Source organism: Euprymna scolopes, chromosome 18 (genome assembly GCF_053919585.1).
Source record: "Euprymna scolopes isolate OS-2025 chromosome 18, ASM5391958v1, whole genome shotgun sequence".
Lineage (NCBI taxonomy): Eukaryota > Metazoa > Mollusca > Cephalopoda > Sepiida > Sepiolidae > Euprymna > Euprymna scolopes.
Genome location: NC_136499.1, coordinates 106977938 through 106993117, shown reverse-complemented (window position 1 = coordinate 106993117; position 15180 = coordinate 106977938). Strand labels below are relative to the sequence as shown.

General features: G+C 34.9%; 1 protein-coding gene across 3 annotated transcripts in view; it reads right to left on the bottom strand.

Moving 5' to 3' along the window:
• Positions 1-14611, bottom strand: part of LOC145297741 (mannose-6-phosphate isomerase-like) — a 137561-nt gene extending 122950 nt beyond the window's left edge. Inside the window, exon 1 of one of the 3 annotated variants that reach the window (XM_080143965.1) lies at positions 14370-14611. In XM_080143965.1, coding sequence (XP_080000091.1) covers positions 14370-14388 — 19 coding nt within the window. In that variant the 5' untranslated portion in view covers positions 14389-14611. Of the gene's footprint in view, positions 1-9436; positions 9637-11712; positions 12142-14369 lie in introns of those variants that run through there. The other 2 variants (XM_080143964.1, XM_080143966.1) reach the window with 2 other exon arrangements.
• Positions 14612-15180: the final 569 nt, after the last annotated feature.

The following is a 15180-nucleotide window of genomic DNA, read 5'->3' as shown; positions in this document are numbered from 1 at the left end:
GTTCATTGCCTTTTTCTCAATTTGGTGCATGACAGCGTCAGTCACATGGTCTGCCATACTGACATAGTGATATGGAATAAGAAGGAAAAAGTGGCAACCCTAGTTAAAGTCAGCATCCCTAATGATGTTGGTCTAAACAGAGCTGAGAGGCAGAAAATAACAAAATACCAAGGTCTTATATACGACATGAAAAGAAACTGAAATCTTAAGAAGGTATCAATCATACCAGTCATTATAGGAGCAACTGGGCTAATGAAAAACAATTTCAAAAACTATCTGGCGAATATACCCAGTGAACCAAGTGCAAAAGAAATACAAATAATTGCACTTAAAGGGATGGTTAGAATCTTAAAAAGATCTCTTGGTTGGAGTAACTAAAATAATGGGAGAATGTTTGGCATCCGGTAGAATGCCCCATCCCCAGGAAAAACAAAGTGATAAGAAAATTATAACAAAAGAAATTTCTGCTATAAACAAAACCACAACTCCAGCTTCAAACAAGTAACAAGGTTTTATTCTGAGAAGTTTCCATCAAACGACAGACTTGCAATCAGGACAGAGTCCGACCAAATCAAAACAAGTCCAACTGAACACAAACAGCCCTCCTAACAGGTATTGCACAGAAGTTTAGAATAAAGAAATCCCTGTCTTCTTTGCCAGTCTTGCTGGAATATACATAGAAATGTTGAGGTTATTTTAGTGTAGACCACAGAGTTGACTTACAGTAGAACCCTGGGATACAGCATTAATCAGTTCCAAGGTTGGGATCGTAAGGTGAAATCGCCGTATGGCCTAAACAAAAATTTATGCAGTACATATTAAAAATTAATAACAAAATACACTACAGTATATAATAGACATGTATAGGTCCTAGGTATGATGTAAAACTACATGCGACAACGAGGCCCTGGTGCGGAAGCTCCAGGGTTTGGGGGAGAATGTCACTACCTCTTAGTCGTTGCAGTGCTGGGTCACCCTTGGGCAAGGTGTAGTACCCACTAGCCCCCCCCCCTATTTAGGGTCACAAAAATCCAAGCCTGATCAACGATGCTCTTGGCGGATGAGGAAGGAATCCCAATGGATTGCACAGCAGATGAACCAGCACCGCAGTGCTGACGCGGTTAACAATGATGATGTACAACTCGACTTTGCCTCAGCCATCGGATGCGGCTGATTGCATGTGTGCACACTGTCCTGACCCGTCCTTGCCTCTGCCCTTTTGCTTTCAACAGAGAGGGTGCTAGCAGTACTGGGCAAGCTGCTTATTCCTACTTTACCTAGGCTGGGAGATGAGGTGAAAGTCCTATGGGGATGGAGTGAGGGCGTACAGGCAGGTTTGATAGACTGGAAGCCGCGGAGTGATCTCTGGACTCAGGCGACTGGCGTATGATGGTCGTGCTCTTACTGAAGAGCTCCCATCGGACTCACATGGCACCTTTGACACGGACACTAACTGACCTCTGCGTCATCGTCGAAATCGACGGACTGCCCGAGAGAGAGAAACACATGTATATAATGAAATATTGTTGTTGGCATCATTCCGGCTAGATAAACGATAGAGAATCGCGCCTGAAGGTTGTCATGAGTGGTGGCAACTATGCAGGAGCGGCAGATTCTGTTGCACTTCCCGCAGGGATACTCTCTGTCATACTCTGCCGATGCTGTCCTTTTGCGCCTGCCTCTCTTCTCCTCCCACTGTTCATCTCTTCTCTCCTCGCTCAGGAAGATACATTTCTGGATTTTAACCCACCAGGAGTCACGGTCTGCAGCATAGGATTCAAAGTCAACAGGGTTGATGTTGCCAGATTTTAAGTCCCTTTTGCACACATCTTTAAATCTGAGAAGTGGTCTACCGGTTGGTCTACTGCCAGCTAAGAGCTCGCCATACAGGATATCTTCGGGGATTCGGCCATCCTGCATGCAAACAACGTGCCCCAGCTAGCGCAGACATCTCTGGGAGAGGAGAGAAAACATGCTTGGAAGATTTGCTTTGGCAAGAATGTCTTTGTTTGGAACGCGGTCCTTCCATGTAATGCCTAAGATCTTTCTTAGATTGTGCAGATGGAAAGCATTTAGTCTGCGCTCTTGATGCTTGTAGAGGGTCCATGTCTCACTGCAGTAGAGTAAGATGCTGAGGACACAGGCTTGATATATCCTCATCTTTGTGTTTATGGTCAGCATGTTGTTACTCCACGCTCCCTTTGCCAGGAAGGCCATAGCTGTTGCTGCTTTCTCAATGCGGGTGTTTAGCTCAGTGTCCAGTGAGAGGTTGCTGGAAATAATGGAGCCTAGATAGTGTGTGATCGCCAATGGATATGTAGGGGACGTTGCGACATCTTGAGCCAAGACATTTGTTTTTCTTGAGGCTTATTGTCAGACCAAACTCATTGCAAGCATGGGCGAAGTGCTCAATGAGTTGTTGAAGGGCTTCCTCAGAATTGGCCGCTAATGCTGCATCATCTGCAAACAGCACTTCCCTGATGAGAGCCATGCGGACTTTAGTTTTGGCATGTAGACGGGCCAGGTTGAAAAGGCTTTCATCTCGTCTTGTGTGAATATAGATGCCAACTTCAGTTTCATGAAAAGCGTATAGTAGCAGAAGTGAGAAAAATATGCCAAAACATGTATATAATCAAATAACATTATGAATAACACCGTATCAGGGTCTGGAAAAACATTGTATTCTCCATTGTAACCTGAAAAAAAAAAAAAAAAAAAAAAAAAAAAAAAAAAACGTATCCTAGGGCCACCATACTTGAAAATAATTGATTGTTTTATCACTGAGTATAAAAACTTATCAGGTGTCATCTTATTTGATGTGAATATTAATTTTATAAGGATTTCAAGAGGTATAATCTCCCAGCATATGACCTCTTCCTCATTTTAAAAAGGTAATCACTTTTCATAAAAGGTCTAGTCGATTTATTGAGTAGTTTGGCAGTATAAACCAGACAAGAATTACCACTGTCAACCAAAGGAAGAGGCACGTGTATATAGTGTGATTATGTATGGAAGTGAGGGTTGAGGACATGTGTTGCATGACAATGATACTATGAATGTCTAATGTGACTCAAAGAAAGGCTTAGGTCTGATAACCTCAAAGGAAGATTGAATCTGGACAGTATAGGGAGTGTGCAGAATAGGAGACTTTGATGGTATCGCCACAATTAAAAAGATTCTTGGGTTAATAGATGTAGAACAATCAAGGTCACAGGTTCAGTCCATAAGGAAAGGCCAACATAAGAGGAAGCGATAAGGATGGATTTGAGAGATGGAGGAATAACTAAAGACCTGGCCAGAGATAGGTTAATTTAGAAGTCAATTTCTAAAAACTCCCCAGCATTTAAAATGGATGTTTAAAAACAGATGATGATATTATAACCCTGTTGGCAAGGGCCGTAAAACATACCAACAGCTCTTCGGAACGATCATGTGTGGTGATTCATACTGTCTGAGGATGGGATCCTTGTGGTTAAGCAGTCAGTGTCCTGGTTGCTTAAAGTGGGTCATATGTTTTCTAACACTCCATTTCGGCCCTTACTTGAGGTCCAATCCAACCAAACGAGAGATTGAAGACGCTTGATCTGACCAAGCAGCTGGCCGCGACAGCCCCTAACAGAAAAGTTAACTATAATTATACAATGATCTTTCTTCAATCAAACATCTATTCCCTCTGTAAGAGCAATGAACGAGGTTCAATTATGTCGAGTAAACGAAAGGCCAGACCTATGACTTCATGTTAATAGATATTAGTTCTTGCGTACAAACCCCAAAATTAGCAGTATCTCAAAAGTATACTCCATGTGAGTATACTGGTCCTGTATTCTGTTTCAAGTTAGGCGATTGGAATTCTTCTACTGAGTATATTTCCAACAGAAGTTCTACTACAGCGATTGATACACAGAACCAACAAATAATTCTATTTTTTCATGGAAAAGCAAAAGACAACATGAAGCACTCTCCAATCTTAAATTAGTCGAGAGAAGGTTTTTCAAAAATACTGATCTGCATCACCTGATTGGGTTGACGTCAGGAAAGACATTCGGACAAAGATTTTGCCTCACTTAATGAAATCTATTTATCTATCTGTCTATATATTTATAATTAAATAATAATTATCCTTTTATACCAACAGACATTAGTGTTTCATGCTTATGCAATCACCAGTGTAGGATGACAATTCCTGCTGACTGGGAGATTTGAACCCACATTTGACTCCATTTGCTAAGCCACTACTGGGCTACCAAACAATTCCCACGAGAATGAAGGAAATTAAGAACTAATAAATGCTCAATTCGGGCACAGACATTAGACAATTCGTGGAGCAGATTTCTGAAACAATCTTTCACTTGATGCTTGTATCACTAAGTGAAAGTTTCTTATGGAATATTGAGATAACCTGCATCACTAAATCAGAATGTTTGAATGACGGAAGTTGTGAACATTGCTGCCGCTTAGTTTATACTTCCCAGACAGTGCCCATCCTTAAAAATATATATATATATATATATATATATATATATAGATGAGTCGTGGCGGATGTCCATTTAATTAGACATTCCAACGAGTTATTTGCGGGCGCCCCTTCTGTGGTCGAATGGGAGAACTGCCGACTGTCAACACGACGGTTCTAGGTTCAATCCTTGGCTTGGGAGAGATGCTAGTCTAGCGGCACTGATGAGTTGTGATACAACGAAACAGGACTATGTCAATGACTACAAATCTATATATATATATATATATATATATATATATTATTTTATGGCATAAAAGTATACCTATGGACACGCGTGTTTCTGGCTTTTAGCCGTCGTCAGCACAGGTTAGGATCGAGCTCATGACATCAGTATCCGCATTCTCATGTTACCAATGAACCACGGTCAATCGCCACTTTAATGCACAGTTTTTTATCGCTTATAAAGTTGTGTGTGTGTGTGTGTGTGTGTGTGTGTGCAAGATTGTCTCTTCCCAGTCGCTTGATCACTGTAGATAGTCTTTATAACGTTGTTTTTAGAAATGTCACTTTATTCTCGTAGCAATTGACAGTGGCTCAGGGGTTATTGGAGTCAAAAATGACTTCCTGGCTGGGTTCGAATGCCTTGATCAGTGGCAATCGTGACTTCCTACACCAATGTTTCCAAAAGGATGAAACAGTAGTGTCTATAAGTATAAAAAATAATTATATAAGTGACCTTGTCCGTCTGTGATTGTCAGTTTTTGGTTTACAAACTTGATATATAGGGACCTGTGGAAAAAAGTTCAATTTGATTTTTAGCCATTAAATAGCTGCTAAGAAGTCAAAATTGAAAATAATTAGAACTTAGCAGGCATAAGTTGACTTGAAGTGCTCTTGTAAGCATGTGCAAATATACATTTATACATAGATGTTGGTTGATTTTTAGAATTTTGATATTCATCTGTTGTTAGTTGATATGGTAATGAATAATACTAGAGCAGTATGTAGCAGACATAATATTAACTTTATAATAATAAATATGAAATCTACATAAATTAAAATATCATATTTAAGTGCATTTTATGATCGGGCAATCTGCAAGTATCTTCCAATTGTGCAACTAGTTAAAAAGAAAGAAAATAACACCAGTCTTTCTCTGCTCATCTGTTGAATTGTCCTCAGCTTCTCCAAAGCCAGTTTCAGAGGAGTGATAGATATGACACAATTTCTGCTTCAATCTACCGGGGAAGAAGGGATCCAGTGTCACTTGAGACTGTAAGGGAGCCTCCTATCTATGTTCACTAGGGACCTCCCAAGGAAACCATAGACTTGCACCATGTCATCAGTCTATGGATACTTTAAAAAAAAAACTGCGCATATGCGATTTTAAATTTATCCAAAACATTCATAGAAAGTTGTTTTAAAATTAAATAGCTAATTCAATGGTTAAATTATTGAACTGGGGAAATATCTATGTGTATCTTGAGAAATAAGTAAATAAAACCGTTTTTTTTTCAGCAAAACGTCTGTTTATAAACCATATATTTTACGTAAACTGCATTAAGTCCTGCACTATCAACCAAGCTCTAACCCCTGTCCCATCATCGCAATGTTGCATCCCTGTGTCTGTTTTACAAGTACTTTACTGGAATGTGCTCCGATAAACTCATAGCACCTGTGCCCCCCTCGACAAGCAGCAACATCCTACCCCTTCACTTTTGAGGTTCCTAGATGTCGGAAAGCATTCTATCCTGATAGTTTCTTCCCTCCGACTGTGAGACTTTGAATTTTCCTGTCTGTTTCTAGCCCTCCTGACTGTACAAACATGCAGAAGTTTAAATGTAATGTGAACAGACATCTCGCTGCTCAACTCCCCACTATCGCATGTTAGATATGATCCTAAATAATAGCCTATTATGCTCAAATAACAATACGCCTTGTTTTTTTTGGGGGGGGGGTACTCGAAGTAGTGGTCCATTGAGTGAACACACTAACCATTATGCAACACTTATCCTCGACTAGTCTTTGAGCCTTGATAAGTGGTGGTTCTTTGGTTAAAAAAAGAGGTGCGCAAGGAATAGAGCGAAGCTAAAAAAAAACAAAAACAAAACAAAAAAACGAGAATGTTCCTAAACAAACCAAAACACGCAATAATTCAATTCCGTTATTTTGCGCTAGTAGTAGTAGTAGTAGTAGTAGCAGCAGCGGCAGCAAATGAAGAAATAAAAAAGTTAGTACGTTGTTTATAACACAGACACACGTATTTTTCGGATCCATTTCTATTTCTGCGTGTTTTGTCAGACACCGCCTGAGCGTTATGCGCGCGTGGCTATTGACGCGGTGTCGGAAAGAACTTTTGTTGTTCAAGAATGTGTGTGTATATATATATATATATATATATATATATATATATATAACTTGTGATGATGCACTATGCAGTCAAGGTTAAAACGGACAGCGTGTCAATTTTTAACAACGGAGACGGGATTTGTGGATGGAGGTGAAGGGATATGGAACGAAGACGAGGAAAGTCTGGCAGGAGGGGGGGGAAGAAGAAGAAGAAGAAGAAGAAGAAAACTACCACCACTATTCTAGATAAATAAAACAGTATATAAATGTATGCGAGTCTGTGAAAATATTTAACTGATAAACTCTTTAACAACTGGTCACATAATGAAATTAACAGGAAATACCAATCATAAACAAAGGACGGTTTATAACAAGTAAAATCTTTGTTTGGATGGATGAATAACGCGTACAGATATCAGTAAATTGAAATGCAAAATGTTCATGTCAACTTGCTGACATATTTCTATTACTTTTACGCATGCGCAAATTTAAAGGTTGCTTGAAATGGTTTAAATTTTTTTCTTATCTATTTGTCGATAGCTCAAACAATAGAGGACGCGGCTTCGGCTAGTGTGCTAAAATGCTTTGCTTTCGATTCTAGCTGATGGCACCCAAGTCATTTTTAAAATCTTTTGAAATCGGTACAATGTGTTCCTCGATAATCATCCTAAAATCGAACATTAAACAAAAATACAGCTGATACAAATCGGTTGGAACTTGAGTTTTTTTTTGTGTGTTTAGTTTTCGATTTTTGAGTTGTCGACACTTAAGCTTCATAAAACGGGTTTGTAAAGCATAAAAGTAATTTTATTTATGACATGTATTAATGTATAAGAAGACATTAATACATGTAAATAAAATATACATACATTTTATATTTTCAACAGAAAAAAAAGCGTTACCCTCCATCACGCACATAAAATTGATCTAAAAAATAAATAAATAAATAAATAAAAAACACAAAAATAAATAAATAGGCATTTTACGCTTCGGAGCATAAAGATCACTTTATTATATTTTTTTAATCTTTTAAAATTATTGAAAATATTTTTTATAAGTTGAAATAAGTTATCTCCCTTAATATGACAATTTGCCACCCTAAAGTAAAAGATTATTTTTATTTGACCGTTATTCATATTGCAACTTTTTGTGGGGATTTACGAACTGATCTTTGTTTTTTTTAGATAGTAATTTTAAGTTAGATGCAAATTATATGACACGTTTTGTTTATTAAATTGTCAGCTGAAAGTGCAAAAAAAAAAAAAAAGAAAAAAAGAAAAGAAAAAAAAAGAAAAAAAGAAAAGAAAAAAAAAGAAAAAAAGAAAAAAAAAGAAAGAAAAAAAAGAAAAAAAAAAAAAAAGAAAAGAAAAAAAAGAAAAGAAAAAAAGAAAAAAAAAGAAAGAAAAAAAAACGTTTCCCCTCCCCATGTTAAAAAGGGGTTTCTAAATAACGTTATTATTTGAGTACGGTCTATCTACATAAGTACATTTTTTTTTTCTATCATTTTTCGTCTTTTGGGAAAAACGCCAAACGGTAACTTATTTCCTTCAATAAGAGTCATTATTATTATTATTATTATTATTATTATTATTATTATTTATTAATCCCATTTTATGTTGGAAAGTCTTGATAATCGATTTTTTTTTTACATTAAATTATTTTATACATCGATAAAAAAAAACACATTATCTCAACAATTATTTTATAAACAATTTGGTCCAAATTTAATGCCAAACTATTATAGTTTTTATTTCAATAAATATTCTATTTCGTAAATAATAATAATAAAAAATGTATAATGTTCAAGTTCCAAACAGATACTACACTTTACTCCTAAATAGTAATTCGAATAATACAAAACAAGGCACGTATTACATTTAGCGGACCTGAACGAGAATCACCTCCACCCCTAGAATTTTAACCGGTATTCTGAAGTTGGCATTTTTGTTGTTTCTTTTTACGACTTAATCCAGCGTAGAATAAAACATTCAACCTCCATATTAAGAACGACTTTCGGAATAAACACCCCCACCAGCGAAGGGTGGGGTGGAGGGGGGGGGTGATTCTCGTTCAAGTCCGCCCTACTTTAATAATACTACTGCTGCCGGTAAAGTGAAATCGACCCGTAAAAAATGTTGGCGATTTTTCATGTCGACGAGACCATCTACTACTACTTCGTAATGCTGTAGTAATGACCATTATGGTGTTCTCTAATAGAATCTCTCCCATAGGAGATACGAACAGGTTTATTTTGATAGCAGAACAACGAAATCTTAAAATACTTTGAAAGCAACAAAAGGTGAAGGTCGAATACGCGTTTACTCATCAGTTTTTTTTTTTTTTTTCTTTTAAACATAAGAAGAAAAAAAAAAAAAGAAAACACGAAAAATTACAGGTGATTTATTTCGGGTTATTTTAGGATGGGAAAAGAACAAGAAATACACAATTCGAGAATTGTTATCAATATTGGGATGGCAATCCAAAACAATTCTATTAATATTATCATTTGTAGTAGTAATGGTATTACGAGACTCTAGTCCATTAAAAACGGACGAAAGTTATAGGCCGTTGAGTCAGAATTAGTGCTTTGATAAAATTGAGGGTTGAATATATGATTAAATTTGTGCTTACTTTTTATATTAAATAGTAATCCATATTAATCCCTAAGTGTGTATCGAACGGATACCATAATATTTGGTTCGTTGGACGTTGCACCTTATATGGTCCATACAAAATTTTAGCTACATCGGTCTAGTAGTTTCCGAGAAAAAGTGGAACGGACAAACATACAGACTAAACGAAATACAACAACTACTACTACTACTACTACTACTACTACTCAGGAGTTCTCACACAGCAATTACACACGACAACAACTGATGGTGGCCGTGGAGTCTGAGTGACAAGTTTCTCCAGATTTTCAGTACTTGCTTTCAATAATCTTTACAGATAACTAAGCGTTATCCCAACATCCGTTTGCCATTGATTTCTCGCTGGCAACGACCATTGGTCTTCATTTGGGATTTGGATGACAATAAGCCTCCCCACAGTCGCAGTACTCTTCGCCCTTTATCCAGTGCTGACAGTGCTTTTTCTTCTGGCTTTCTATCCTCCTTGATCCTTAATGACTATTTTGTTTGGAATCAGCAGAGGCTGGTGCCCTTTTTGGGGGTAGGTGCACAGTTTTTTAGAATAATTATTTTAATAACAAATTACAATTCTTCAGAATGGCATTAAATTACAATTCTAATTGGTTTGACTTTTTCAAACTGCTCACATGTAATACCTGAAAGGAAAAATCTTTTTTTTTTTCGGGGGGGGGGGTGCTGGGGGTAAATATGGTGGTGGGCAACATAGGGGGTGCAGGACTGCAGGACTACAGAACTGCAGGACTCCAGAATAACAATTTTTACTCCTTTTGGTGTTAAATGTATCCAATACTAGAAACCGGCCACGCGATAAAAACATTGGAAAATATGGTCAGAATTTTTCTTTTCTTTTATCATAAATTGTTTAATGTAATGTATATATTAAAAAAAAATTTTTTTCCAAATAATTCACATCTTTCTAGATCTGAAATACTTGAAAAATAAAATTATGCATAAAATGACATTTAAATTTTTTTTTTTTTTTTTTTTTTGCAATGCAAAGGAACACCCCTAATACATTCCTCTTGCGTGGTTGGTGGATACTAATTGAAATTACAACGATAAAAACAAGTTATTTTGACTGGATGGACAAAAAAAAAAAAAAAAAAAAAAAAAAAAAATGGCTTCCAAACTAATTTTGGTACTAGTGCAGTGAGTGCACTTATTGATCTGTGCTGAAATAATAACGTTATTATTTAGAAAGCCATTTTTAACATGCGGAGGGGAGAGGGTCTGTACCTATTTTGTACTTTAACCTTACAATTTTAATAAAAACAAAACTTTTATTAAACTTAAAAATACTATTTAAAAAAATATTTTTTTTTTGTACTTTTGCTGTTAACGGTCTATGCTTTAGACGGGATTTTCGAGTTAAATTCAATTTTGTTTATGAAATTGTTAAGCGAAAGTACAGCATAGTAAAAAAAACAAAAAAAATCCATTTCCTCATATTAATAGGTTTCTAATAACGTTATTATTTCAGCATGTCCGTAAACTGCAGAAGTACTCTTTTTCTCCAACTATTAATCAATAGAGTAAAATGGCTGACTTAATGTTTACGCACAAACAGAAACTCATTCTGGTGGATTTAATTTTGTAATTATTTTATTTCATTTTTATTTTAATGCTATAGGGAAACGGGAAGCTGCATGTGGTCTCAGTAAATATACGATTCACATTTTTATTTCAATAAATTGTCTATCGAAAATAAATGTGAAGGTTGCTTAGAGGCGATAAAACGCCTGAAATTATTGTAACTAAAAAGAGCACTTGTGTGTAGGTGTAAGAGGTGTGGTGATCAAATATTCAGAATAAGGGGGATCCGGGTACTCCTTGTTATTATTGCCTAGGTAAAATCATGTAATGGTTTGAACCGCAGTCAACGACTGAAAACCCAGTTAATGAAAAAAAAAAAAAAAAAAAAACCGGCGGCCCGGACCTGTACAAGAGTGTCCACCCCCCTAAAAAAAAAAAATGCACGTTTTAAATCCCCGCTTTTTTTTTTTTTTTTTTTTTTTTTTTTTTTTTTTTTTAATTTTTTCCGACGAGAAAATAAACCCCCTTAAAAGTGTTTTTTTTTTTTTCACATTTTTTTTTCTGCAATCTATGATAATTGTCGGGAAAAAACTTAAAAGAAGAAGAAGAAGAAAAAAAACTTACATCGCTCGCTCCCTCCCCCCAACTTGTTGCTTTCTAGTTAAAAGCTTTTTTCTTATTTAGAATTCGATTTAAACAAAAAAATACAGACAAATCACGTACCCGTGACAGAACGAAGATGTCTTATTCCAAAAATCATATAAATTGATCAAGTAATTTTTTTATATGTTAGAAAAATTATACTGCAACTCCACGTTCATCCTTAAATTGACGAGTTTTATAGGTTTCGGGTATGCTGAAAACGAATATCACTTAAATTTGGGTCAAACAAGTTGCTTTCTGGATATCAAGACCTTTATTATCGAAGGTAATCTCTTATGAGGCCATATTTTTCCCCAACTGAACATGTACTAATGCACATGCGTGTTACAACCCTCTTCCCATGTTAAGAATGGCGACGGCCACTGAAATTTATTAATACAGTGGAAAAAATGTTTTAGCACCCAAAAAAACTACACGTCTTCCGTGTGATATTCGTTCTCATCATACCAGAAGCCGAGTGTTGCTGTTGCAGTTAGAGTAAAACTAACCAAGAAAATCGGAGGCGGTGGTGCGTGCGTGCGCCACTGGTGCGTTGGTGCGGTGCTGTTGCGGCCGGCCGCAACACCGCCCCCCTCCTCCCCGCCAATGTAAACACAGAATTTTTGTGAAATTTTAATCATTACTCTGCTCGATAAATTTCGGCACGTTACTTACGGAAAAACGGTTATGTTTTTGTAAACTGCTCATGAAAACTGAATTTTTTTTTAGATCGATTACAAAGCATTAAAAACTACGTAACAAAAATGAACCACATTTGTTTTGAAAATGCGCGCTAAAAATTCCTCCGCACTGTTACAAGTCATTTTACGCTCGTGCGCACATGGACGCAAGAACCGAATTACTTGAACAAATACAACGATGCGTTGAGATATTTATTTTTTTTACTTACGGAAACTAATAAAATGCTGATTTTTTAAAAAAAATAAATGTGATTTCTCTTCGGTCTGTGCGCATGCGTAATCAGCCGACTTACGCCATTATAGCTGATTTTATAAAGAAAATAATCCATTGGAAAAATATTAATATCTTCGAAACTATTAATTTGCAACGGATACGGTTTTCAGATTCTTTTTTAGCACACCGAAATCTACAAAAATAATATCTTTTTATCTACTAGTTCGAGTTCACGCTTTTTCTAAAATACCGAAAATCAAATTGAGGAAGAGAGGCGGAAGCCTGGAGCCGCTACGTTGTTTTATGTGTTAAAATTCAAGGGCGTCAACTCACTTCGACTACCGAGATTTTGTTATTCAAAACAATGAAAAATTTTCAATCGCTAAAAATCGTAAATTTCTTTGTTTAAAAAAAAAAAAAAAAAAACTACTTGATCAATTTACGTGATTTTTGGAATATGAAATATTCGTTCATTGACAAGTACACATTTTTTTTTGTTTTTTTTTATGAAGTCAAATTCTAAATTCGAACAAACTTTCCTATGGTTGTTTTTTTTATTTTTGTTTTTAGAAATGTTAAATTCTTCTATTTTTAAAAAAATATATATATATCATTAAAAGAACTGGTAAAACTATACAAACACCGTGACAGCGAATTAACCCTAACCCTAACACTAACCCTAAACCCTAACCCTAATCCTGACCCTAACCCTAACGCTGTCACGGTGTTTGTATAATAATACCAAAGAACTAACTAAATACAGATTTAATTAATCTGTCAATATTTTTTTTCCATTTCGAGAACCTGTTTAATTTTGTGTGGTTTATTTTAATTCGTTACCTGATTTTGGTACTTACGCAAAATACAGATCGTGCCGAAATAACCTTGTGAGAGTTTTTTTTATTTTTTTATTTTTATTTTTAAAAACTATTCTGTATTTTTACCTAATGTTTTAATAAACGAAATATGCTGTAAGAATTGAATTTAACTTAAAAATCCTATAAAAAAAATAATAATAAATAATAATAATAATAATGGTGCTAGTGGCAGTGCAGAGTGCACTTACGCGCTATTTCTTAATCGTATTTCCAAGTTTAATTAAAGTTTTGTTTTTTTATTCAATTGTAAGGTTAAAGTATAGAATAGGTACAAAATACCCTCCCATATTAAGAATGGCTTTTTAAATAATAACGTTATTATTTCAGCACAGATCAATACGTGCACTAGTACCAAAATAATAAAATTAAATAAATAATAGCTAATATTCTGCATAAGTACCCCTGCTTTTACTAGGCAAATACTGTCCGCCATCGGGGTTGATCTATACAAGCACAAATTTTAATTATACGACAACTTTCTTTTAGATATAACGAAAGAAGAACTGAAATATATTTTTCTCCAATAATAATAATAATGAATGAAAATGAATGGTAGAAACAACGGATAGATATGAGGATTGACGGGGTTATTTGTTGTTTTTATGAAATAAACCCTTTGGATGGTTTATGGAGATTAAATAATGAAATGATTGTTTAAAAAGTCAAAACTTGAGAAAATAAAAAAAATAAAAATAAAAAAGACCCTAATAACTTCTTATCGATAAAACAGTTAAAGAAAAATGAGTCAGAAAAAGAAGCCAATTTTTTTTTAGCGATGTTACGTCCGACATACCGGCTCGATTTTCAAGCAATTTAACAATTTTAAAACGAAACAAATTTGCTTTCAGCCGACATAGATAAACAACGAACAGTTCTTGTGCGGAAACCACGACCGAATTTGATCGATAATTTTATAATTCAACAAAACAAGAAAATCTTACTAACCACAAGGATCGTCTGCCATACTTGACGATGTCAGTTTTTTTCAGAAACAAGATTACATTAAAGCGATTTAGTTTCGTACTTCTTGCGAACAAACGTAGCAGTTATAGTTTCGTACGATTAGAAAGGGTTAACAATTTAATCCCTAAATTAAATACTGTTTAAGGCTAATTTAAATTATTTTAACAGTAAATGACACGGAATTAATATAGGTTTTATTTGTATACATACGCGGTTTTGTGTTTGTTATAAATTATATATTTATAATAAATTGTATGTATTCGTAGATCGTAGGAGGACCAAGAGACAATAAAATAAAAACACGATTATCTCCCTTTTTTCTAATTTCATTTTCCCCATATTCTGATTTCTGAAATAAATCGGAGATATATTAAAGAACTTAATTTCTTTTGTCTATGTATTTTCTCTTTATACAAATAAATGTGTTGATATCCTGACAAATTTATTATAATTTATATTTATAAAAAAACAATAACTGTTTTTTGCTCATTGTAAGTAAGTTTTTTTGTTTTTTTAAATCTTTTGTTTGTTTTTTTCTTTAAAAAAAAAGTTCAATATTTATTTATTTGCGGTGGCTATTTTTATTTTATCAGAAACGTTGAAAAATAATATTAAAGATAAGTTATTTCACTATTTATCTACAATGATGTGACTAGTGATTATATATAATGAGAAAAAAAGAAAAAAAAAATCGGAACATTTCTTATTTTAAAAGTTTTCTTTTCTACGCAAGATTTCTGGGATATTCCTGGTTACGAATAAACAAAAAAAGTTGATGACAAAAATTGTTTGT